General features: G+C 32.9%; 1 protein-coding gene across 2 annotated transcripts; it reads right to left on the bottom strand.

The window, feature by feature from the left end:
* Nucleotides 1-496: 496 nt before the first annotated feature.
* Nucleotides 497-26,120, bottom strand: ogre (optic ganglion reduced). Of its 2 annotated transcripts, XM_077436703.1 has the most exons (5): nt 25,931-26,120; nt 19,174-19,775; nt 16,125-16,238; nt 10,154-10,309; nt 497-4,756 (listed from the first exon to the last, which is right to left on the bottom strand). In XM_077436703.1, exons 2-5 carry the CDS (start codon nt 19,420-19,422, stop codon nt 4,145-4,147), a joined length of 1,131 nt encoding a protein of 376 aa, XP_077292829.1. In that variant the 5' UTR covers nt 19,423-19,775; nt 25,931-26,120; the 3' UTR covers nt 497-4,144. The 2 variants fall into 2 exon arrangements, with proteins under 2 accessions (XP_077292829.1, XP_077292896.1); XM_077436770.1 differs by lacking the exon at nt 25,931-26,120 and having other exon boundaries at nt 19,162-19,422.
* Between the last annotated feature and the right edge of the window lie 1,861 nt (nt 26,121-27,981).

Below are 27,981 nucleotides of genomic sequence, written 5' to 3'. Positions count from 1 at the left end.
AAAAAATGCTTAGAAGGTTCGCTACAAACACTTGAAAATATTTTCAAATTCATCGGTATTCTTCTGCACTTTCTTGAACGCCTCATTTTTTGAATATAAAATATCATGCTGTGAAGCCGACTAATAAACGGCTAATAACCAAAAAATATTGTTTTACAATATTCGAAACATATTATATGAAAAATAAATGCATGTATGCTTTCACTCATACTAGTCTTTGCAATATGAAATGCATCATTTAACAAATTTAAACTGTGAACAATATGGCCAATGCTTTCATTGGGATATAAAAATGTAAATATTAACGACATATGATATGTCAAAACCCTGAAAGCTGTGTAGGATATAATTTCAAAGCATTATACTTTACCTTCTTGCTTATGCTGCAATAGTAATAATCCAATTAGAGAAACACAATCACATTCTATAATGTTGTCGCCCTCGTTGGGTACAGGGTTTATATTTTTTTAAGAAAACACATTTCACTTTTCCAAAAACGTATTATATTATACAATATGTATATAAAAATGGAATGACAACATTAAATTTGGATTTTTTTTTTAATATCATCATCGTACACTGTCGCTTTGATTCAACAATTAAATGCATTAAAACTATAAAATAAATTCATCTATCAAAATTCATACAATATCGTATATGAAATAATGTAATTAACATGCATAAAATAATAATTTGAAATAATTTTAGCAGAGTCAGTGGGATAGCCTCAAAGTTATTTTTCTACCTGTATAATATAATATACATACATAAGTATATTAAAATTGACTCAAAATCACAATATAAATTAAATAATAATATCAATATTAATTATCAAAAACTAAAATCTATAAACTTACAGAGTATTGACATTAAACTCGGACAATGTAAATATTGAAAATAAATATATAATATATTGAGTGTTGAGTTGCTACTATTGTTGCTATTGAGGCATATTTTATATAATATGTATTCAGTCCCATGAAATACAATCTATTCGAAGATTAATTTTTTTTTATTGTCAAATCAAGACACTGCAGAAAAATTTAGTCAGAATCTGCAGTTGTTTTATTATAAATACAAACGTTGCAAAATATATGCTTAATTCTATTAGTATCAAAATCGAAAGCTACATAGTATGTATTTTTAAAATAAACATTCCATTACCCAACACTCTTATAAATATTTAGATTTTAAAATTTGAGCGAAATGACGTATTTTCGACATACTAAAAATAAAATAAAATTGAGAAAAAAAATCATTCATTCATACCTCAAAATGTATGTATATTTAGCAACACAAATCGCTAGTACAACATCAATGTGCGTTTTTTATAGTCAATGGCAATTTTTTCAGGATATTAAATCCATAGCAAGGTATAATATAATATTATTCAATAAAAAAAGTGTATAAAAAGTCAAAAACACTAACTCTACCGAATGTAACTTACAGGTACCGAAATAGAATAATGTATAATCAAAAATTTTATTTTAATCATTATTTAAAAGTCACAACTGTTTAATAATTATCGATACACACGTTTTTAAAGTTGTGCGAATATTTTTCAACAAGAACATTTAGTCGACAAAATGAACACGTTTATACACTTCAGTCAATTAGTAATAAAATAAGTTTAAAATTCATTTTTTTTTCATTATAAATTTTACGTTGATTTGTCGGACACATTCTAAAGTAGTCGCTCAAAGGCCTATCAAAATCTCATTACAATAAAAATATGTCAGTCAAGATAAGTTAAGATCATATATTGGAAAAAGGCCTTTTTTTCATATTCGTATAATCACAAATAAGTACTTACATTAGTATCAATGATTGAATTTTTTCATATTATAATACGTCTTTGAATGATTTGACAAAAGGATTTGATACCACACCTAAAGCGACAATAAAAAATGATCTAAAGTGACATTTCAATCGATAAAAACTTACTTACCGAAACATAAATTAATAATTGGCAGCGTACGTATTGTCAATACATCTAACTAAAATTTAACTAATACATATTTTTGAGCTTATCGCATTCAATTGAAACAAAATCATACATAATCATTATTATATTCACATAATCTATAAATTGTGCAAGATTTCTCTGTAACAGATATGTAAACGTTACCCTTTTTATTTTTATTAAGTCTTATGCTGATATATAACAATAACTACTAATTAGATTCACTTCTTATGGCCACACATTTATTTATGTAATAAAAAGCACGTGTGCGTACGTTAATAAGGGAAGAATGCGTTTTTCTTTTCAATTTTTTACATTACAAAAATCTAGGTCACAGTTTTTGACGACAACTACACATATATGTAAATTCATATACACAACTACACAATAAAAGGCACTGTTGTAATTATGATTAAATACGAAACAGTTTTCCATAGTTACACACTTACACAAAATATCTCAAACAAACATAACCTTACTGCAAAGGCGAAGACACCACATCATTCTGAATAAGAAATGCTACAGCATGGTAGTATCTATTATAATATTATATAAAGTTTGTCTATTGTCCTTCCTTTTGAGATTTCCCAATAACTATAAAAGCTACAAACATATATGTACATAGATATAAATTGACCAATATATATTATAGTGATCATCCCGTACATTATGTATATTGATTACATTTAAAGTTATGGCTGCAAATAAAAAATATACAATATAAACCGTTGATGTGGAATTGTTGCGTAAAATTATACACCAATTTGACAGAGCAGTCTATAATAAAATAGTCGAGAAAGCGTTTCAACATAAATGCATTTTTAGCAAGTATTTTCCACAAAACAACGGTCAGACTATATAAATATTTGTTTGCATATATTCTTTAATACTTCAAATCCAGAAAGTGTTATTTTTCTCCTATTAAACAAAGTGATAAGTGTGTAAGTATATGCAAAACATTGAATAAACTCAATCTAACTTAAGTATTACTAGTCGACAACTCGAAAGCAGAAGTTACACCAATAAAACACTTATCCAGCAAAATGGCATTGCTAATTATCAATCTCCTGTGACCTCGAACAATACACAAAACAAAACAATGAACACTGAAAAAAATATAAGGAATGTGCTAATTTGTAAAGTAATTACTAAAGTTAAAACATTTTCGTTTTAACATTAAAGAAATTACAATTTGGTCAAAGAAATAAAAAAAAACGTATATCTACAGCGATGATCAGAGAATCTCAACTTAAAATTTCAAAGTAAATAATAAATACATACATACATAAATAATAAAAAATGCAAAATCAATTTATCTAATTTTATATAAATAAAAAAAATACATGATAATAAGATCTCTCTTGAAGTTTCTAGAATAAAAACGATAAGCCGATTAATCTCTGATCATTTCAGTCTCACAATTCTACAATATAAACTCAAAAAAACTCCATCTTCTCCATTCCACGTGTAAGTGGATATTGCATTTTACATATATGAGTAGATATACAGTATCGATCATTTAACTTTTACCACTTACTCATAATTTTCAATTTTTAAACATGGCAAATTATAGATTTTATTAAATTTAAATCATTTCCCACATTTATGTAAATTGTGTTGAGACTAAAATTGATGACTTTACAAAATTAAAGGTTGAATTGATATATTTTGTCATACAAATAGAGTTGCTATTGTTAGCATGACATTTGTTAGTTCTAACTTCTTATTGATAAAAAAGCAAAATTTAGTACATACATATACCAATTTATTAAATGATGTCATACACATTGAAACATTTGGCAAAATAGCCAAGAATTTCAATACAATCCTGAAATTTAATGTTTGATTCAAATTATACACTACTCTTTCAGATTTTCATTTAAAATAATTTACATAAATATTTAATAATGTTAATGTTGTTTAATAGAAGCAATATTATCCAAATATCATAAAAATATATAAAATTTGCCACATATTGTAAAATACAAAAAATAAGTATGAATTACAACTGAACAATTTCTATGACCGATACCATACACGGCTAATATAACAATATTAACCATTACACTTAAGCGATATATAGGACTATCCCAAATAGAAAATTAACGATTGTAGAGTACTTAATGAATATGAAGACAAAGCTTCATTTAATAGGATCAGCCTTGGCTTCGTCGATCTGCATCATGCGGATTGCTTTCCATCCGGCGCATCCAACTTCGGACTCCGTATTGGCGGATTATCACTGTCCATCCTCTTCGTCAGCTCAGACACGACTTCAGTATAAATAAATGGATCCATATTTCTACCGAGCATATACAATAGCCACCAATCTCCAACGTCGCATTTTTTAGCGAGGGATTTAGCCATCTCTCGAGACAGCATCTTGTTCCTGGCACGTAACAATCTCGGCCTAACTTCAGGCACGAAGATAATAACCAATCTATATATGACAAGGAGACTCAACAGAATGGCCAAGATTATATACCAAAACCAAATGAAGATGTACGTCTTCTCGTTGACTATATTCAGAGGAAGTATGCACAAACTGTCGTGCTTCTGTATTGATCCGGAGGCACCATACTTATGGAAGACGCATTTTGTGATCCTTGGAAAGATGTATATCATGGGATCCACTCTGTTCTCTTGAGGTTCGTCAGCCAAGTTCATAACGCGCAGACCATACGACAAGAATTCTCCGTTGAAAAACGAGTCCATCATCCACAGTTGAAGAATGATGTTGATTAGGCAGAGCAGCTCGCACGCCCAGTATCGGAACGCGTACATTTTGTGGCTCTGAAAGTGAAAACAGGAGCGTGTGAAACAGCGGAAATTATAATATAATTTAAACAGTGTATGGTTTCCGCATCCGAATAACAATTGTTGGTTGAAAATGGCCAATTAAATGGCCGAGGTCTTACTGGCTGGCTTCCAAGGCTTCAATTAAATATTCAAATTTTGTACTATCACCGCATAAATAGGCGCCAAAATAAAAAGAGGGTTATCATTCTTCAATACAAATTGTATGACCTTGCTTTGAATAGATTCTAAATTAAAATTTGAATGTACAATGCGAAGGGAATTCAAAAAAGGTAAACAAAAGAAGCAATTGTAATATGTATGTAATTGTTAAAAAAAAATCAAATTAATTTAAGAGACATTGTTCTTGCTGTTATACCTTTCGTACAAATTCATGTGTATCTTAAATATATCATTCTTTACACTCATGAATTATGGCTATTACATATCAGTATTTATTTTAAAAACACCAATTACTTTTTAGAATTTATTGTCTTAGGGAATTTTTAATTAAGTACAATTTGGTAAGAATGAAAGTTTCATGGTTTGGAAAAATTACTGAAGCTGTTGAAAATAGACAGCTAACCTAACCTACGCTTTGGAGAGACATTGTTCACGCTGTTGATATAAATTTGCAATAGGAACAAAATCTCAACTTTCACATAATTTTCTACTGAGTGACTTGGTATGAAGTTTAAGCACTATAATTTGATTATGTACGTTTGAAGTCACTTCAAAGAAACACAACGGCTCTTATGAAAAATACTTTCGAATTCAATAATATGAGTATAATCATACTAAAAATGCATAACATACTGAAAAGTCGTCAAATTAATCGGTACGACTTGAATTACAGAATAACTGACATGAATGACTTAATTTTAATATGATATTTTAGTTATATATGTACATATGTCTATACAGGCATATGCATATACAAATCAGTAATTTTCAATTAGAATCGATTTTATATCGAATAAAACAGAACTAGCCTGAAATTCATTGTTGGATTGCACAGATTTTCTATCTATCCCAGATGAAAAGAATGACGGAATTCTTTCCTAAATAATTTTCCCAAACAAAATTGAAGATGCAAAGTTTGAACTAAGCATGTCATAGAAGAAAATAAAGTAAAAATTATGTATTCCAGTACCACATATGCACATAATAAAAACACAATAAAATCATCGAGTGTCACTGATCAGACAATCAGGATATCAAAACTAGCCCAGTTAGTTAATTCAGTGCGACCTGTCACGTATTAGACCACAGAGGTTGACCTTTATCGTCGAACCTTTCTATGCGCTTTGTATATTGTCCTCGACAGAGTGGGTCATGGATAAGATTCAAAAACTTTCGACTTAAAAATCTCACAAGGGAGAAGAGCTGGTGAAACAGGATAGAGTGTCTTGGGTTATTCACCTTTTGCGGACGTGCAGGACATGAAAAAGTAACTGCAAAAACCGAAACGAAACAGTGGATTCTTGTTTTAAAATGGCGTACCCGGCTTCAAGCATTGCTTCTCCATTTTTAGATAAATATAACATTTATGTTCGATGTATAGTCTACATATGTGTATACATGGGGAAGCACATATTGTGGTGAAGTGGTTTTCCTTAACTTTTTGCGGAAAAAAAATAAATTAGTACATGTTTAGTGGTTAGGAAGAAGATTAAGTTGAACTTGAGTGTTTTTTACTTCTTTTTTTCAAGCAGATTTTTTTAATTTAATCATTGATCCAGCATCAATCCTTTACTTTTTCCCAAATTTATCAAGTTCAACCATTTATTTATTTGGCAGCATATGTTGTAACTAAACTATTCTTTCTGTCTAGCATTTTATTTTTGAAATATCTTTCTTTCCATTGCTTTCAAAAAGCAAAGAAAAACCGCAGCAAAGTGTTCAAACGACCGGTTCTATTATAAAAGAATACACTATCGCTAAAAGACGAGTCAAAATACTGTGGTTGCCTATGTGTTCCAAATTAGCGACGAATTGTTAAGAGGGCTGGACAACAGCGCCTTGTCCATACAAACGTATTAGACTTCTCCCTTCCTCAATTATGGCACTAGAGAAATTATTTTTTAATATGCTATGGATATCCGCCATTGGGTTGCATCTATCGTTTTATTTTTTTGATTAGTTATTTTTTATAGGAGCTAGGAGCCGCCAAACATCAATAAAATAGCCTCTTTTTTACACCCACGAAAAGAGTCCAGCGTGCTTATTTAACGGTCGATTTAAAAAAAAACGCGCACAGTTGCATAGAAAATATCTTTCTCATACCGACGATGATATTTTTTTTAAAATTGGTCCAGTTTCGGAGGAGAAAATAGGAGAATACGAAACCTCGATTTTGTCGATTTAAAATACGTTTTATCTGGTCGAAGCGCAACTGTCGCATTCACTCAATATATATATTGATATATATTGTCGCATTCACTCAATATATACATACACTCAATATATATATCGAAGAAAGGAACGGTAACAAAATTAAGGTCTCGAGTGTACACCCTTCTTAATCACCAATTTTGAGCTTATACTATTTATTACATCATTCTGTGACCCCATAGTTTGTGGGGGTCTACGTGACGAGACAGAATGTTAAATGACAGAAAACGCAAATATCGGAAGGCAAAAATCGAAAATCGAAAGATCAAAAAAAAAATGGTGCATGGTAAACGGTACATACTCACTTAATTTGCGCGAGCAGGATACAACAGGAACAAGAGGAACAGGCTTTTCCTCCCGTATTAATGTGCGCGCGCAGAATACGGGAGGAAAAGCATGTTCCTCTTGTTCCTGTTGTATCCTGCTCGCGCAAATTAAGTGAGTATGTACCGTTTACCATGCACCATTTTTTTTTTATCTTTCGACTTAAGATCTTTCCATTTACGATCTTTGCCTTCCGATATTTGCGTTTTCTGTCATTTAACATTCTGTCTCGTCACGGCAACCGAGTTTGTGGCTATCATGTTAATAGTAATTCCGAGTAATTCGATTTAAGCACATCATCGACAAGAGTGATGATCGGTTGTCCAGTTTACTGTTTTAATTGTTCGACGGAAACCGCTCGTTTGGACAATTGAATGCAGTCGTCTGATGTGGTTGCGAGCGTCATCTTCCAACCTTCAAACTGCAAACGCTTTTTAGGCTATATTTTTTTTATTTTCAATATTTTCGTGACGCTACTACTACTGGTTGATTTGTATTGCAATTGGACACGGCAAGCGAAGCGAGTCATTGACTTCCTGAGCGTGACGTATGCAATTACGTATGGGTTGCGTCAGCCGCAAACACTAGTCGGAATAAAAAATACCAAATTCAGAATTTTGCCCGTTGAATTAAGTGGCCTACTCCATTCAAATATGCCTCTTCACTTCTCGCTAAATATTTTAAGGATTTGCTTTAATGAAGTGTCTAGAACTCTAGAAGAAGAGAGTCTCCGTTGTCTTTCTAGTGGAGAGATGGAGAACAGAAGTAGAAATAGATATTTAAATGCAGTCTGAATGTGGACAAACACGATCAGATTGTGAAGAAACACCAAATTGACAAAAAAAATTTATAAAAGAAGCCAAAATTCAGTTAAAATTAATATTTTAGCAATATTACGCTTACTTAACTGTTCCATGACCATAAATCTTATATTTTTATATAAAAAACTTAACATGTACCAACTGTAGTACACATTTTTTTTACATACATGAGTATGTTCATAATATTACATAGTATTTTTTTACATACATGTTACTCATTTAAACCTACTTGAATAAAAATAAATAGACGGTCAATATATGAATGTGTAACAAGTAAGAGTGTAAAGCTCGCTGATGTGTACATTGTCTAGTATGTATGTATATGTATACATCGTCAAAATTATGTATTAACAGTGTACATGGGAGACATAACTTTTAACTTTACCCTAACCTAAAATCGTAAATAGCACGGATATAGTTGTAAAACTTATACAGTAGATTGATTATTGTTAATTATTGTTTATTTCGTATCAATCCAACAATAAATTGGTTATTTGAATAGTCGGTTCCATTCTGGAGCATAAAATTAATTGAAAAGTAACGTCGAATCCAGCTTATCTGTCAAACTTTGATCAGAAAATTTACTGATGCACCGCGGCAAGTGCATGAAATTGCTAGCCAAGGTATACCTTGTGTAGTGAGAGTATCTGTGAAATCTAGCGTTGTAAGCTTTACCTAAAAATCAAGGCTAGTGTATGCATTTATTAGACAATGTATGTTACAGTCAAGGTGCATTTTTAATTTTAATATATTTCAACTAGCGTTTTAGCTCATAAGTCTGCTAGCACAAATACACTTTCGATAATGTACGCCAGTTGTAATATTACAGTTGAATTTTGACAACTCTGATGTTTTTATGAATGCATTAGAATTAATTAATGCTTTAATATTTTCTAGATATTACGAATAAACACATTGACTCAAAACAAAAAAAAATGTGTCTTGCCAACACAATTTACAAGTCGTGTGACGTTTTCACGAATACCAAACCTCTCCATCTAAACTGTTACCAACTTATAATTGAACTGTATTTTCAGTTGTACTATATTTTTACCAGTTGGAGTGTAATCCGCAATATGAATCAACTAACATGGGTTAGACGGAATACACTCAAACTAGTCAAAATATATTACAACTGGAAGATACATTTCAACTGTAACATTTGTATACATCTGCGAGACTTGACGCTTTTACCGTAACATATGTACATTTGTATGTAGGATCAGGGATTCTCAATTATACACGTGGATTAGATCAAACAGCCTTTTTTGGCGTCTATCCGTCAGGCCTGCCATAAAGCAAGTGCCTTATATGAATAGTTCCCAAACACTCAGCCTATACACGCTCTGCACTATGCACGCTCGAAACCAAATCCTACATGTTCATATGTATGTAGTTCCAACAGATCAATTTCATTTCATTAGCAAAACGCCATTGTTATCTTTTGGTCGTTCCGACTTAAAAAAAAGAAATCTTTTGTACATCTGATTAATAGTTTTCACACGATTTCACATGAAACACAATACCTAAACTTCTCATGCTACAAACCAAAAATAGTTCAAAGTCAAATCTAGCCGACACAAGGACGTGCAATTTGCAAAAGTTCGATCAACTACGGCAAATAACTACAGGACAGCATGGTGTGACCATTTTTAAGTGGAATTTCGTCACGATTTCACAAAACGGTTGTGCGAAATGTCTTCGCGGTCCACCGAGCACCACGGACATTGGCCTGTGCCTCTTGTCCCGGAAGATCAATCGAGCCAACAAATCTAAACCGAGTCATAAAACAAGTCATCTCAGTTCAAATCAGGATTTCCCGTTACTTTGACATGGATCTTCATTTCGAACTCACCTTTTTATGTTGTAATAGGTAGTCGAGCAGAATCTCCTTCTTGGCAGTCTTCTCTTTCTCCTCGCACAGTGTCGCGTTCAATCCCATCACTATGGTTCTCATCAGACCGCCTTCGAAGGCGTCCCATAGGAACTTCGGCGTGTAGCACATTATGGCCTGAAAAATAAAACGATCTAAATCAAATTTCTAGAAAGGGATACAGAGAAAGTTAAGTGATGCATGTTTCCAGTATCCATTAAAAATACACTAAGCTTTCAAAAATAGCATTCGGAAGAGATCGTAACAAATGGTTAGTCATAGGGCACTAAGTCAGGAGAGTGAGTAAACTTTCCAGCCGACTTTCTGTGTTCTTTTTTAAAACTTCCAAAGCTGTCATACTCTGCAGTGAACAGTATAAAAAAATAGTCTTGATATTCTAAATCTGAACATAGAGTGAAAGTCATCTGAATAAAATAGAAACTAGTTGGAAATAACAAAAAAAAAAATCGGATGTAACCAACCCATGACTTTATAAATGTATTTGAGGAATATAAGGTCACAAAAGAAAATTCGATAATTAAACATACATACACGTTCACACATACCGGTTGCGAGAGCATTTTCGATACAAATTGAGCGCAAATGTAGGGAAATTTACACAAGACAAAATTTCTACTTCCGGTTTGCAGATTATGTTCGAAATTTTTTTATTACTTAAAATCACTATAAATATTATACACAATAAATATCAAAAATATTAAAATAATTTAAAAGGTCAAAATAAAATAATGAAATATTGTTTAAAAAAAACACTACTGGTACTACGGTTTACAAATTCTGACCAAAACCTTCTAGGTTACAGCTCTAAGTTAGTACATAAAGAATACAAATATAAATTTTCAGCTTGATACGCTCAGGGGTGTAGAAAGAATAGAAGTAATGTAGTAGTAAATAGTAATAATGTAGAAAGAAAAAAAAAAAAAATATATATATATATATATATATATATATATATATATATATATATATATATATATATATATATATATATATATATAATTGAGTACACTCGTGTGAAGTCAACCCGGAATCAAGGTTTGTTACACGTCTATGATTTTATTACAAGTTTACTCTTCCTAGTAAAACCTATGCGAAAGCTCAGACGTTATTATGATGATGAAATATTCCGTTTATTATTAACTGTATCTCATAACTATCCTATTAGTCACGAAAACGAATTGAACAGCTAAAACCAAAATAATTGATTAAACGGCCGACAAATTTAATAAGGAATCTCGTTGTCCTGAGTTCTCAAAAATGGTGCATACCATGAACCGTTACACACATATGTAAATTATTGCACAATCTATAATCGCCATTGCGCAACACGAATATGCAATAATTCTCAATATGAATTAATGGCGAAGCGTTAAACTAAAAAAAAAACGTTAAATCGTTTGCAATTTAAACGGAATTGAGCACAAGGCCTTCGAGTATCAATAGTTCTCTGACAGAATGTAGAACGATGCGGTGAACTAGACAGTGTCAAATTAGTCGATATTGTTCCAATGTAATGGTCTATCGAAAAAAAATAGACTAAATAATAAACATACTAACAGTTCCCGATTCGATTTTCAGGATTGTCTTATTTAGTGCCTTATTAATTATTTATATGTGATGCATATGTAAATACATAATTAATAATGCAAAAAATAATACAATACTTTCATATTGTCAAATAGTAATTTATTTTGTTAGTTTTATGTAGTAATTTGCGATTCTTCGTTTGTAATATAAATCAAATAACATAAATAACATAATAACAGACTAAAATCTACATACAATTACTTTCAACAAACATATATTTATATGTATGTTTGTACATATGCTCGTTTTTTTTAATATTTTGTGCATATGCACAGTAATCTTTATCTAAAACAAATAACGTAATTCATAATATAAATCAAATTATTATTAACAAAACTATCGGAAATGTTTACTTTAATTGGTATAAAAAGATCAGCGATTTTCTTCCATAATCATCAGTTTCTTTGAGACTACAACTGCAACTATGAAGTTAACCCTTTTCATTTCACACACTTTTAATAAAATTATAAAATAATTAGATAAATTAAATAGAATTTCACAGAAATAAATAGGATTTAATACAATTAAAACAAATTGATTGCTCTAAACCTGAAAATATTAATACAATAAGATATTTCAATTATTTTAAATATTTACCAACAACCTCGGTCGTACTTCATTTTATTTAATTTTGAAGTTCTATTTGACATTGTTTATGCACAGGTTTTTCGGTGCGGCAATGTCAGCGCGGCATTGTTGTGCGCGGCTTTGTCGGACCACCCTTAAAGGTCCATTCATACTAGCAAAGCACGTACCGGCAACTGCACCTAATCAGCAAGTAGGGAAAGTATTCTTTATGCGGGAAAGTGCCTGTGCGAATGAAGTATGAATGTGTCCATATATAATGTACCAAAGTATACTTGCTGTGCTAGTATGAATAGACCTTAAAACTTAATTTGCATCAATAATCACACATTTATTTATTTAATATTTATTCAATCAGTCATGCGCACTCGTCTAACAGATTACTCCAACGCGACGAGTTTGCTGCGCTATTCAGATTATTTATTAATTACTGAAACAGGTATAAACCCATTTATTGAACACGAGATCTATGGTTAAACGATTTAAAGCCACAGAGACATATATGGTTAAACGACTGACTACAGAGACACCTATGGAAAAAATCGAAAAATTCGAAGTACTCAGCGAAATCGAGACGCTGAGTACTTCGAATTTTTGCGAAAGGGATGGGATTACCAATTTTTTGGAACCGTTTCAATGAAATCAGATAATTGACAAGCTCTAATAAGAAACGATCGCCCTTATCAAAGTCACATATCCGAGGTCTGACCAGCACCGTACAGGATAGAACCCGTCACCACACAATTTAAAGCATTACATGCTAACTATTGATCTATGCTTCCGTAATCTACGAAAATTTTGAATTATTAATTCAATTGTTTAATTTATTTTAAAATTCGTTATTTTTGTTTGATATAAATTTTTTTAGGGTCTTAAGGTCAAAAATTAATAATAAATCTCTATTTTTTATGCTTTTCATTTCAATACACGTGATTAAAGATCGATACATATCAATCAAAATCTTGAGGTTGAAATTGCTCAATAAAACAGTGGGTAACATACTGACTACTCAAATATCGACACTTCGTATATTGTAAAAGGAAAAAAAGAGATCAGGCATGTATGTTTTTGTCAAATGGATAAAGTTTCACAACTATTGCATCAGTCAGGTGCCCTTGCCTCGGCCACAGAGGGCCATCGACCTCATGCTGATGTGGGCCCTCTCCAGGACCCGATCCAGACTCATCTCTCTGAACCGGTTCGGAGCCCGTACTTGTGGAGATGAGGATGATGCAGTCGGTGACCACACGATTCGATGCAAATCGCAAGCACAAAAATGTAAACTCAATACAAAGTTAAAAACACTAGTTCCTCGTTTGTGCTAGTTATTAGAATTGGCCAGTATTGAATGAGTACAATCAGAATTCTGACACATATCTGAATACATTCGAACCTCACACTTTCATTAAAATGTTTCACCTCATTACTCAGAAATGAAAATTCTGACATTGACCCTTTTTATATAAATATATCTCGAATGACGTCACAATTAGCGTCTAATTTAATTCCACACTTTTTTATCACAAAACTTGATTAAAGTATTTTTCCCAACTTTTTTTTATCCCATAGCATAAATTCCAACTTGACATGGGAGGCAGTTAAGCCGGTAGACCCAGGGACAACAGGAATGCTGCGAGTCTTTTCTGTACCCAAAGATAAAAGCGGGACACACTGTTTAAAATAAAAATCCGAGAACTAGCACAATCGGCAATACCGCGAAAGGACAAGGAGCAATGACACACGGCTCTTTGTTCTCTCAGAACATGGTAGTGCAGACCACGAAGCCCGATAAATTGCAGCATGACTTTCTAGTGTCGTTTCGTGTTCAAAAAGTGCTCATAAAAACTTCTTTGGCACCTTCGCATCGAAACTTCAAGCGTGTCAAAATGTTTCACAAGTGTCAAAGCACTCGTACTGAATTGGAAATCAGTATAGCATTAATACTGATATAAATACCGGACGTTGTTGTCATGTCAAGAATTTACAAGTTGGTAAAGCGAACTTTTTATCTCGAAGAGTCAATTCTAAAAATCCAACATCACAAAATTTAGCACGAAGAAAAAGTTGGTTTCAAATTCGGTTATGATCGAATTTGAAACCAACTTTTTCTAATTTTTTTTTGTTTTAATCTAAAAATATAATATTTCAATAGTGGGAATCAAAATAGTTTTTCCTTCAAATAAATATATAAATTTAGATGGCTTTTCCTCATTTTCTTTTACTCATCGGACTGATTCAATTTTCATCCCTTAGTTCCATCAATAAGTACACAGCAAACAATTAACGCTTCCTACCCGCCCTTTAGGTAGGAGTTAGGGCTTCCAAGCCGGCTTAAACCGAAACTGAAAAACCAGCTTTTTGACCATTTTCAAAAAACCGAAAACCGGCTTTTTCGGCTCGATCAACCGGCTTTTTAAGGATTCCTTTAATTGATGTTTTTTTCCTCAACTAACTATGTATTATAAATTTTAATTTCTATGAAAGATCAAAAAAAATGTGTATTGGATCCAAACATTCTCAGGGAGTAGGCGTATATTTCTTTGAACAACAAAAAAGGTACGGTACTTAGCGGTGGCTTTGAGATAGTAATGAACGAAGACCAGGTCATAAACCAATAAATATTATTGAAAGAAGTTTCAATAACCTATAAAAGGCTTTTCAGAATTTCGCCAAATTGGGTTTTTCATAATTTTTAGTTTTTGCGCGTTCTTCTTCTTGATAGTAGTAGCTCTTTAAATCATTTAATAATTTGTGCGTATTTAGGATCTGCCATTTTACGGCCGTGATATTTGTAATAATAACAATGTAATAATGATCTTATGAAAGTTCATAATGTTTATAACTCATTTTAATTTATAAGCAATTATTATTTTGCATAATAAAATATATATTTACAATTTTTTTTTCGATATAAAATTTAAAACTTTAAAAAAAACTTAAAAAAAAAAAAGCCGGTCAACCGGCTTTTTATTTGCAAAAATACCGAAAACCGGCTTTTTCTTTCGGGCGGCTTTTTGGAACCCCTAGGTAGGAGTTATACGCATCTCCATGCAGATGATACCGCTTGTTTCACAAGTAGCAAAAAATTAAAACAATGACGGAACACTTCACTAAGTGGAAAATTCAAATTAATCAAACCAAAACAGACGTCGTATTCTTTAGTATTAGAAAGCATAATCAAAGTTCAGATCTGAAAATCCCCTCTGGAGAAAGTCTGAAATGGCAGTCAGTAATTAAATATTTAGGAGTAACGTTCGATAAAATAATGAGATGGGCACCTCACATTGAGGGAGCGAAATGCAAGGCGATGAGGGGTATATCCTCAATATACCCAATATTTAATCGCCACAGTTCTTTATTATCTCAAAATAAAATAAAATTATATCGAGCGCTCATATTACGAGCACTTATAAGAATTGTAAATAGGTTTATGAGCTATTATGCTGTACATTGACATTAGAATAATATAATTCTATGATTACTAACAAAATTAAATTAAAATTATAAAATAGAAAATGATCAGTAGATCAGTAAGTATTAAAATAGATATAAGATGTATTGTGAACATAATTTCGTAATAATAAAAAGCATTTAAAAATCAAAATACGCATCATCGTTGATTTAATGGAAGCAATCGCATCCAGAATATTGTTATTGTAACATGATTTCAAGGCACTACACTGCTGACCTTATATGTACATTTGCAATATTCAGATTTATATACGGACACAATGAAAACAAGTTAAAATAAAACAATTACCTGGAAGAAGAGAACAAAGCAGACCCATTGGTAGTATGTGTAGTACTTCTTGGCGTCTTCGTCGTCGAAATCGTTGGCCACGCCAGGATGTGCCACGTGTTTGCCAGGCACGTACTGAAAACAGCAAAAAAAAGTTAGTTCAGAATTGCTAGGGAGCACGTGGAGCATGTCTAGTTTGACTCATTCATTGTATGAAATAAAATATGCTAATCTTTCGACGCACAATCAATTTATCGGTCAGGTGTGTGTGTGTGGTTCTCTAGGCTAGTCCAGACCACTACGAGACAGCAAGGTCGTGTCAAGAACGACAAAGTTTAACGCACTTGATCATTGAGATTCGACGTGACTTAACTCAGTACAGAATAAAACAAGATGTACTTGAACTTGATATCACAGGCACATCGGACATTAGCGTAACGGCCCAATTATTGTGATCTTAAGCATAACCGATTTTCTTTGTGAAAACATTCAAAATGATGACTACACACATTTTTTTTACCACTTCCAATTTGATTTTCACTGACATCAGAAAATCTTTAGCTGTATACCTGACGACCTAACCTGACCTAGCCCAACAATTGGTGAAGAAAATATACTTTGCACATCATAATTGGTTATTTGCTCGACAAATGGTGAACGACAAAAAAATCTAATTCGTGTAATTCATGCCCGTCAGAAAACCCCTTTGCACGACAAATTTTGAAGTACATATATACTGACAAATTTGTCCTTTTCGTCGAAAGTTTCTTCGACTATTCTTCAAAAATTCTATTGATAACTGGCTTACCTCGATAAAATAAACGAATTTTTGTTATTAATCCACAAGAATAGTCTAAATATGATTTTTCTAAGTGGAATTTTATTTAATTTTCATATAAAGACAATTGAATATATTATCCCTATTAATTCAATTCAGATTCGTGTAAATACGAGTAAATAATAGTACGAGATGTTAACTCGTAATTTTACCGATTTAAAATTCAGCACACTTCCAATTAACCCTTTTAAACGAAAACAAAAAATAATTTGGCTAGAACATTATCCCAATAAACATGTTTCAACAGAAAAATCTCAATATAAAATTGTACTAACAGTGGGAAAAAATCCCAAGTGAAAATACGTACTTTTGACTTTGGATTTGAACTGGACGACTACTTACAGAGATTTGAAAGCTGAGAAGTACTACAAATAAAAGATAAAATACCCGACTATAGATTCCAATATTCATTTTGAACAGAAAATTGACAAATTTTGATACATCGACCGAACAACACCAAAATATAGAAAAATCGCGGAATTTAAAAAACACATACTATATCTACGAATCTCGAGCCAATCGACATTTTTTATTACCAGATTCGTGTCCACTGGGCATAGATCTATAAGAAAAGTCATATCTCGTCTCTGAATCAAAAAAAAAGTCGTCATTTGTCGAACAGTGTTATTCATTGACCCACAGTTAGTCAACATTTGCATCTCGTTAAATTAGATCAGTACATAATGCATACATGGCTACAACTTTAGTCACTTCAAACCCGTCACCCAGCATTAAACTTGCATGTCACTTTACTCTTAGTAAATAAGGAGTGTCAATATGTTTCACTATCATACTAATTAAAAGAGCGAGTCTGGCATTTTAAAGTTATCAATTTGAAATGATATATGTATGACTGTCATTACATTTCTCGGTATTAAGGTGACATTTACCAGCAAATCGATATGACTAAATTATAAGAATTAAGTGACACCTCAGAGAGATGAGTCGATTGTTTTTACGGAACCGTGCGTTAGAATCGCATTATCCGCTTATGGTGGTCTCGGCGGTTGCACGTGCCGGTCAACGTCTAGCAAGAATGATAATGAGAGTAGTATCTACTTAAAAATTCTAGCTAGATCTCGAAGTCATTGTTTGCTGGACGTACGTGACCGTTTATCAGAAGTCTATTGGTACCCAAAGGTTGTGGTCATATCGATAACGTACAAAAGTTTCGTCAAAAGCAAAACCGTGTACTTTTAGCGGAGAATTTGATATGTCTGGAGAAACAGTTCTATGAATTCCACAAAATTCCACGGTCGTTTCTCTTTATCTTTTCTGGGGGTAAAAAGCCCGATCCGAAATTTAGAATGCATTGAAATTGTGACTATTGCGAAAGTTTGCTGTTTGAAAGTTTGTTTTGACGAAAAAACATTATTGAAAGTGCATCGATTCGCCATTTTACGCAATTTGATTTTCTGTGTCAAATCTTACTTGCGTCAGTTTTTGGGTCACTAAATTTAAAAAAAAATGTAGAAAATATTTAATTTTTTTTTAAACACTGTTTTTTAGTTGTTCCAAAGAATATGGACGAAAGAATACAGACTCAAAATCTACGAACGCTAAAATCGTTAAATGTTAACAATTTTACAATATTTTTGGATAACTTTTTAAATATATTGTTCGCTTGTTTCTTTTGCTTCAACTTTAGATTTATCATAAAAATTACATTTCCTATCTGCTTAGTATAATACATACCTATATAAGTAGATATATGACATATGTACATAAACAAAAGCATCTCACACAGGAAATTTAATCACTTTCTCATTGAGGCTCTTCGATATTATAAAATTTTCACTGTCGTTTTCAAACCTACTATTACATTAAAAAAATGTTTAAAAAAAAAAACAAACAGCAGATTATAATAATGAAAAGTATTTAAAAAAAACTACAATAACACATGAACGTTGAACCCCCTAATTTCTCGAAAAATTGATATTAAAAAAATATTTTCTGTGAACACCAAACACACCTTGAATCGTATTAAAAGCCCCTGGATCAAAGTCCTCGCACCTCATGTACACATTCACACAAACACAACGAGCTCATGACAATGGGAGCAAGCGAAGGACCTCAATATATCAAGTGAGACAAATGAAGATTGCGCGATTGCTTGAGAGAGAGACAATTGGATAAGTGAAGCTGGCAAGCAGCGCTCAATAACCTGACAAAATTGATCCAATGCCGCACACAATAAAAATTGCAAAACAGAACAATAACAAAAAATATTACCTGTCTGTTGAATGCGTCCGGCATCGTAAAGGTGGACGTGATCCAGCAGAAAGTGTTGATGACATGAGACGGCAATCCACTGACGATACACTGAATCGGTCTACCAACATATTGTGTAGCCGTGATGATCAGGGAACAAGCTAGCAAAAGCACTGTAGTGAACACGTTGTGCAGTCTGAACAAGACATTGTCTATGTGGATGTCCTGAACTTTGAAGTAAGCCTGGAGTCCTCCAAGTAACTTATACATCTTGATTCGACTGGTTTCGATTCGTTTCTAATACTAAAATAACTGTTGCATCGATATGCTCAATTTAATCGAGTACTTGGACAGATAGAAATCGAGTACTTCGACTTTTAATTGCAATACTCCTCTTGGACGGAAACTATTCTTCTCGAAATTATTCTCATGCGTGAGAGTTTTATTGAGATGGCACACTTTCGATTATTGTCTTGTGTTCTGCCTGGTCTTCCTAGCTGATGATGATCTGATTCTCTTCTAGGCGCAGACCACCATTTGCTTCCGTCAACTTAGCGACATGCAAAGAATCTGGATGGTAATGCGATTTTGATTGCTTTTTTCGCAGGGCACGTCTTCTTGTTCTGCAAGCAAAAAAAAAAACATTATTTATAGATCATTGTTGTTGAATAGCACTGCTTCGAAATCAAAACACGTGACCCTACGCCATAGTCTCATCAAGAGAAGCAGACAAAAACAAAACAGATCAATTGGACTAATCGAAAGTCCAAATAATGAAACGAGTGTCTTCAATAAACAACACTCCTTTGCGTATCATAAATTATGCATGTCGACAAACTTAATGATACAAATTTTAAAACAGGGATGCCCAAAAATCTGGCAACCAAGTGTCATAAAACAAGACCCGTCTCGTGATAGAAGAAAATCCTTGACATCTCGTGTCTAAATATTTTGACACACATAGGACGTTTTACAACCAAACAACGTGACTTTTCTATACAAAAATTATCACAAAGTTAAAAAGAGAGATCTAAAGATGCAACGATAAAAGCGCACAAAAAATCCAAATAAATCGTAGACAGAGATGCATAAATCAAGTCAGACGAAAAAATAAAGGTAACATCAAAGCTAAATCTGATACTAGACACATAGACAACCGTTAAAACATTTCCAGTCCATATGTATCTATTTTCAGAGAAACGAAGCCAAGACGAAGAAGACGGGTCTACGTGACCCAGGTAATTGGACGAATTCGATGCATTCGATCGGAAGTAGTAGAAAAATACCAGAATACCACGTATACGGAGATCACAGAAGTTAAAATGGCCGCTCACGATAGATATAGCCTGGAGTAAATAACCCAAAGTTGTCGGATACCTGCGCCAGCCAGTAATGGAATTTTAAGTATCGGACGGCCATTTAAAAACTTGTACAATTACCAGACTCGTTGCGTTGCTCTTCAGACAAACAAAAAAAAAATCAGGAATAAAATTCGGGTACATATTATATCTGTACCCGTATGCAATGTAGCTACTATACCCATTACGCTACTCATCGTCGTATTATACAATATTATGCTCGTAATGAAATCTTTTGATTGTGCATAACTAGTCGTAGAATGCTACACATCGTTAGTCCTTATCACGCTACTAAATTAGACCGATTACTAATAGTCACTTACCGGTTTACCACACAAGTTATGAAATTTTCAATATAAAATAATAATAATAGCTTTTAATTCTAAATGATAAGGAGAATAGTGCAATCTCCATCGTCCATTTAAATAATATATGTATAGATAAATAAATGATAAAATAAATAAATATAATATATAATAATAATATATATTGATATAATAATGTTAAATAATAAATAATAATAAGAAAGTGAAGGAGCTCCATCCACCGAACATCAGAGAAGAGCGGAAATGAGAAAACGTGGCAGTAATGTGATTTTACGATACAAATATGTACACAGCGACGTAGGGAGGCCGCTATCCTCAAAGTAAGGCACGTGCCCTTCTACAAACATCTGCGACGCGCTGCATCCCCTCAGTAGCCCGAAGATAACCCAGTAACAGTTGTTGTATTGTACCTTTAGGGCGAAAACAAACTGAGTGGTACGCGGTACGTGTTTTTTTTAGATACTTTTAAACATGCGAAAAAAATGCAGCACCCCTAGCCCATACACACGGTACACAGTTACAAAAATCACCCCCTGGAGTGTTTTCGGTGATATTTTTTCCTTGCTTGACAATGATCGATAGCGGTGAATCCCATTTTTGAAGAAATGTAGGAGAAGCTTGTCTGATCTCGGTTGCATATGGATATGCATACACGTGCGTACACAGCTCCCAAACATACGCCCTCTGCACGTGCAACTTCATCCGAATTCGGTTTGGGCAACCCCCACTGTGAAACGGTCACAACGGTGAGCCCAAGGATGTGACGTCCCATACCACTCAGTGTGTTTATGCCTCTAAGTTGTCGCCTGCTCGCATTTCGTCCATAGTTCACCAGTAGAGGCTACTACAACAAGACATAAATAATTGCCTTTCGATGTCACGGTCATCGGAGAGATTCTCAATCAGCAGGTGTACCAGGTGCTTGACTTCCCGCACGATTTTAAGATTTCGTCTATCCAAAATTATATTGGGAACAAAAGATCAACTACTAGAAATTATTATGGCATACATAATTTCCCAACTATGTGAGTAGTTAGTTGTCCATAATAGCGGTGGACACAAATACATAGGTGGTCCAGATAAATTGTTCTTTTATCGTTTTCGTTATTAGCCAATGCTCGAGTTCACGTAATTATGTATGTACGCAAAGGCTTGATGTGTGACAAACGATCAGTCGGTAGACCATTTTTTCTTGATTCTACGCTATTATACTCGTGCACAAAGATTACTTTTATTAAAATTATTTGCAGAAACTGGCCAGCAGTTTATTGTTTCTGAAATTGTCCAGTGACCAGTCTCCACACTGCAGCCTTGAGCTCCTGGTTCCTCAGGCTGTAGATGAGGGGGTTCAGGGCTGGAGGCATCACCGAGTACAGAACTGACAGTGCCAGATCCAGGGATGGGGAAGAGATGGAGGCGGGCTTCAGGTGGGCAAATGCTGCAGTGCTGAGGAACAGGGAGACAACGGCCAGGTGAGGGAGGCAGGTGGAAAAGGCTTTATGCCGTCCCTGCTCAGAGGGGATCCTCAGCACGACCCTGAAGATCTGCACATAGGAGAAAACAATGAACACAAAACAACCAAATGCTAAGGAGGTAGTGAAAATAGAAGCCCCAAGCTCCCTGAGTTTGGAGTGGGAGCAGGAGAGCTTGAGGATGTGTGGGATTTCACAGAAGAACTGGCCCAGGACATTGCCCTGGCACAGGGGCAGTGAAAATGCATTGGCTGTGTGCAGCAGAGCAGTGAGAAAACCACGGTCCGACAAATCTGTATCGCGCAATCCTTGGCAAAACTCACCCCCTGGAGTGTTTTCAGTGATGTTTTATATTAGTATTAACAAGTTTGACAGTGGCCGATAACGGTGATTCCTATATTTAAATAATTGTAGGAGAAACGTGCCGAAGTAATAAGACCGCACAAATTTAAATGAAGATACGCCCATCACAGCTGGAAACCACGAGTGCGTCCCGTGCCGCACTTTAGAGTATGTTCTTACTAATTTTCGATGTTTGATCCTTACTACAAATCTGATTTTGCCTCATAGCAAGAGATAAGCACCCGACTCTTATAAAATGAACTAGGAGGATGATCGAAAGTGAAATTCTGACATTAATAAATTCACATCCACTTTAAACTATTCTAGCTCATATTTTTTATTGTTACACACTATTATATTATATCTAAATACTTCTATAATAACTATGTAATAATTTTGATACCCGAAAAAGGCAACAACAAAAAAATAAAGTAAAAATACACACATACGAGATATTAGCATACATATATGTAGATATTAGTAACATATGGACCTACATACATATAGACATCAAAATCTCACGATGTACTAAAGAATTAGTTCAATTTTTCCCCCATAGCCACATGCCATAGTAACCGTTTGTCTAGAAAGTGAATGTTGCATTATATTAGCACACACTGAGGCCACGTGTGAACAATATGCGCATCAAATGCTAATAACGTTTTCCATTTCAACACATGTGCTCAGAAGTCTGGATATCCTTCTTCAAGTGTCGTATATGTATGTAACTTTTATGAAGGTACGTATTTTATAGAAATTTTTGATATTATAAAAAGATAAAAATTCTTTCAGCTATCTTACGATTTTTTTAGAATGGAAAAAAAACCGAACAAAAACTGTAATATTGGAAGAAAATAATTTAAGATTTACAGCAAGTACCAGTTTTACATAAAATTATCATAACAACTAAGAGAACTCATGATTTACTATAGCTAAAATTGTTTTGAATATATGTATACAAAAAATATTGGATAAAACACAAACGCCGACATTAGCTACATACATACATATGTATACAATCGAGTCCCTTGACTTACAAATCTAGCTATGTTATGTTTTGTTTTTGTTCTATGATCTTATCTTTCTTCTATAGTCTTAAATTAATCGATGCTAGTTATAAAATGCGTGGCTCTGCCCACATAATACGTTTTAGAATTTTTTCGTACATTGAAAATATACAACGGTACTTTTTTTGGAAATAAGGAATTAATTTTGCAAAATTTAGTTCCGATTCGTGGTAGAAAAGTATATGTAAGAAACACAAAAATCTATTATACATATGTATGTCTATGTATGTATAATAAATTTGATATGCCACGTGCATTCGACCTTCTCAAACGGTACATCAGAAAAGTGACGAGTCACTCTTCGAGGATAAATAACGTGGCATCATCACCACCATCATTATCATCATCATCATCGTCTTCCTCGTCTTCATCGAAATCATCACGCCCACGCGGCGCCAAACATAAACGAATCAAATGTCTATCAATCTCGCAGAGCGTTGACAACTTATCAATATGTATCAATCATAGGGTAAATCACATGAGAAATCTCGACCGTGTCTTCTCTTTTTCTTCAATCAGACAGCTGATTCGTTGAGCATTAACGTCTATAATTGACCGTCCATTAGGAAAAATGTGGAAATTATACGACATGCCATAATTTAAAAATAAAAAGTTTATCAATTGTTTTTGAACTTTGTAGGCTAAATCAGTAGATCACGTAAATATATACAAAAGAAATCTGAAGCAATTCAAAATTAGGAAAATACGTCAAATACTTAATAATGATTCAAAATTTCAAAATTGGCAAAATACGTCATTCTTCATATCCTAATGAATTATACCTCCTATATCCATTTTTATTTTCTTAATGTATCTCCTCTGGAATTCCAGTAAAAGCGTAACCAAGAAGCAACTATTAAATTTGACTGGTTTGGTAAAAAAGGAAGAGGCAATCAAAAATTTGCCAAAATTTGAAAATTTTTACATATTTTATTTTATAAAGATGAACTTCATGGCTATGGAAAGAGAATAAAGGAAACATCACATTTATTGGTCTTGTATATGCATTGTATGTACCTACATATGGGCCGTTATATTTGAAAGTGGCGGAAGTCCAATTTTCATATCCAAAAACACTTTCTGTTTGAATTAATTCACAAATTGCAATCACTTATTATTTTTATTAATTCGATATATCTAGAATCTTGGAAAAGCAGAATAAACGTATTACAGGGCATCAGTATTTTTAAATATAGTTAAACACAAAACATCATACCTATTTAATTTCAAAAGTGAATTTATGCCATAATCAAATATAACGGCTCATTATTTACATACATACATACATATGTACATATATAAAGTATTATATATTTTTGATAATTGTAATTGCTAATGGCCAACTACAATATTATAAACCAAAGTACTGTATACTCTCCCCTATTTATACGTTACGATTGATGTATAATACACTTTACTAGATGTACTATCAATGTACGTTACATTTTACTAGAAAAACATAAACACAAAATTATATAATATTTGGATTTTAACAAAAAAAACAAGAGACCTATAAGGGGAGGTACCATTTCCAGTCAACTTTTCAGTAACTGATACTACCTACATATAGGTATGTTTTAGTATGATAGGATTGTCGGTATTCGAATCATCTCCAAAATCCATGAAAGTATGATCAATTGATCAGTGATCGATTCCGAGTTCAAATCAGTCAAAATCGCGATGTAGAATTTTCGTATGATCACAAAACTTTATATATTATTAATAACATACATACATACATATAGTAAAACATAAATAAATTAAAAAAAACGAATTCTCATACTATGCATGTATATGCAGTGCCAAATTAAAAATACCCTACAAAAATTTCGCGTATTAAAAATTAAATACGATCAAATTTTAATTGAAATAAAATTTAGAACTGATTCGGTGAATGAATTCAATTTCAATTTAATAACAAAATTACAGCCCTACTCGCACTGTACATCAAATTATATTTTAAACATTTGCCACATTCAACAATCCAAAGGGTAGCTATGACACTTTGGGCCTACATATGAATTTATTACAAAAAAACAAAAACAATAAGAGCCACCGACGTGTAATTAGAAAATTGAAAATGAAACCAAATACGCAAATGGGTATTTGGTTTCATATATAAACTGCAAAATATTCAATTAAAAAAATACACAAATTTGACAGGTGTCAAAATGTTTGGGTAATTTGGCAGTGTGCGTTTGATTTTCGGTTGCGTTGTCAGCCCTGCGAGAGGCTGTTGCGGTCAACCGTTACCGTTATCCGGTTACCGTGTTTGGATCGATGATTAGGGTAATGACAGAAGACTGACCTTGCGCTCAGCTGTCGGCGTAATCCTGTGGATGAGGGTTTTCGAGGAGTTGTCCGTCGAAAGGCAGGGTCTTTGTCGCACGACCATGCACGAGTGTTTACGGCGCGGCTGACTGCCGGCTACGTGCGCATGCAGAGGTTACAAACCAATGGCCGGATCTAACTTTTAACTCCAAATCTCCAAACATCGGGGATGTATTTCGTGTATTAATTCTGTACCCTCGATTCTTCGATGTTTATAATTTCAGCACTCTTCCTTGATCCGTTACCACGGGAATAACACTTTCCTTAAAAAGTTTCAATGACCAGTTTTTAGCGACTGAAAGGTAGACTTGATTGAAAAAAAGATATATGTAGTGTGAAAAATATAATTTATTTAAAAAAAAAATTTAAAATGGGAACGATTTAACTGTACATTGAAAAAATTCTTTGTATGTTAAAAAAAGTTTTTGTGCATTAAAAATTTGAATTATTTTCGGTGCATTAAACAATCTCGTATTGTGCATCGAATAGAATATTTTGGCATTATTTATTTATTTATTTATAGTTTTGGACCATTGTGGCTTTACAAGAAGAACCTAATGCGCCACAATGGCCTACATTTGAAAAGAGAAGAAAAACACAAAATAAAATAGGTAAACTATGTACATAAAATAAAAATAAAAAAGCAAAAGTAGAAAAACATGATAAATAAAAAAAAATTAATGGTCACTAAATTAATAAAGTGACCATTAAAAAATATCAAACGATCATTCGAAAAAAATCTGTTTTAAATTCTGGTTTAGCATTAGAATACATAGATACAAAAAGTGGCAACTGTCAATAATGTTTACTTTTTTTACGTATTACGTATGAATATGATTATAAAGCCCGGACCCAGAAGGTGCCGCGTATTGTTCAAATGTTGGAAATGCATTGTTAAAGGTTTGCCGAACCTTTTTTACAAAGGATTTACAACAATGGAACAATGAACGGAACCTTGGCTATCCTACCTCTAAATATGAATTATGATGTTAGGTCGTAGGTGTGAAAGGTCACAAGCCGAAGAGTAAAAAAGAAGGAATCCAGTAGAGAAGCGTTGGTCGTTGTCGGTTCGTATTTTGGTCATTTTAATACTCATTTAAGTAGCAAATATTTTTTTCAATGATCAAAGCAAAGTTTCTAATGCAATCTGTATCCGTCATTTAGAAATGCACACAATTTTTTTTAATGTACAAAATTTTTACTTATTACTTACAAAACAATAACTTTTTTAAATGGACGTTTAAATTGTTCCCATTTAAAATCCAAACAAGCGTTAAAAAGAGGGGCACCATTCGCCTTACATATTAACGTAAATGACAATATTCTCCTTTAATTTAATTTATAATTTTAAATTTTAATCTATTTGTTGCTCGTATTGAATGAGAAAACGGTAATTTTGATATTTTACTTAATGAACCTAAATTCGAACGTTTTTAATAAAAAATTAAATATATAATATATTTTAAACAATTAAAATTTGACAAAACTAGAGTGTGGCGGAACGTCCAACATATTTTATTATTATATTTTTTTAAGGCTATATTTATATGTATTTATTTATATAAGACCACTAAAAATCAAGATGACCAAAATATTTGCATTTTTAAACGTGTTTATTACGATTATTTTCACCGTCGTACTGGCGGAAGCGATTTAAGTTTCTTTCGTTGACCAAACCACGCAAAATGACAAAGTTTCAAAACGATTGGAAGAATGTAGGAATATAGATGCCTTGTAAAAAGCATTCATTCTGTGATTTGAAATATTTCTATGTATGAGGATTTAGGTATTTGTAATTTCCAAGTAGATCATTTGTCATTATACATATAGTTTGCTGATCCTGATATATTTCATTTCATTATTGAAACGGTTCCGCACCAATTGGATATCTACCGTCTACTGTTACCACTAACTGATTATGAATTTAAATGTG

This window comes from Arctopsyche grandis, chromosome 1 (assembly GCF_051622035.1).
Source record: "Arctopsyche grandis isolate Sample6627 chromosome 1, ASM5162203v2, whole genome shotgun sequence".
Lineage (NCBI taxonomy): Eukaryota > Metazoa > Arthropoda > Insecta > Trichoptera > Hydropsychidae > Arctopsyche > Arctopsyche grandis.
Note: the sequence above shows the minus strand (reverse complement) of the source record. Positions and strands in the feature narration are given on the sequence as shown.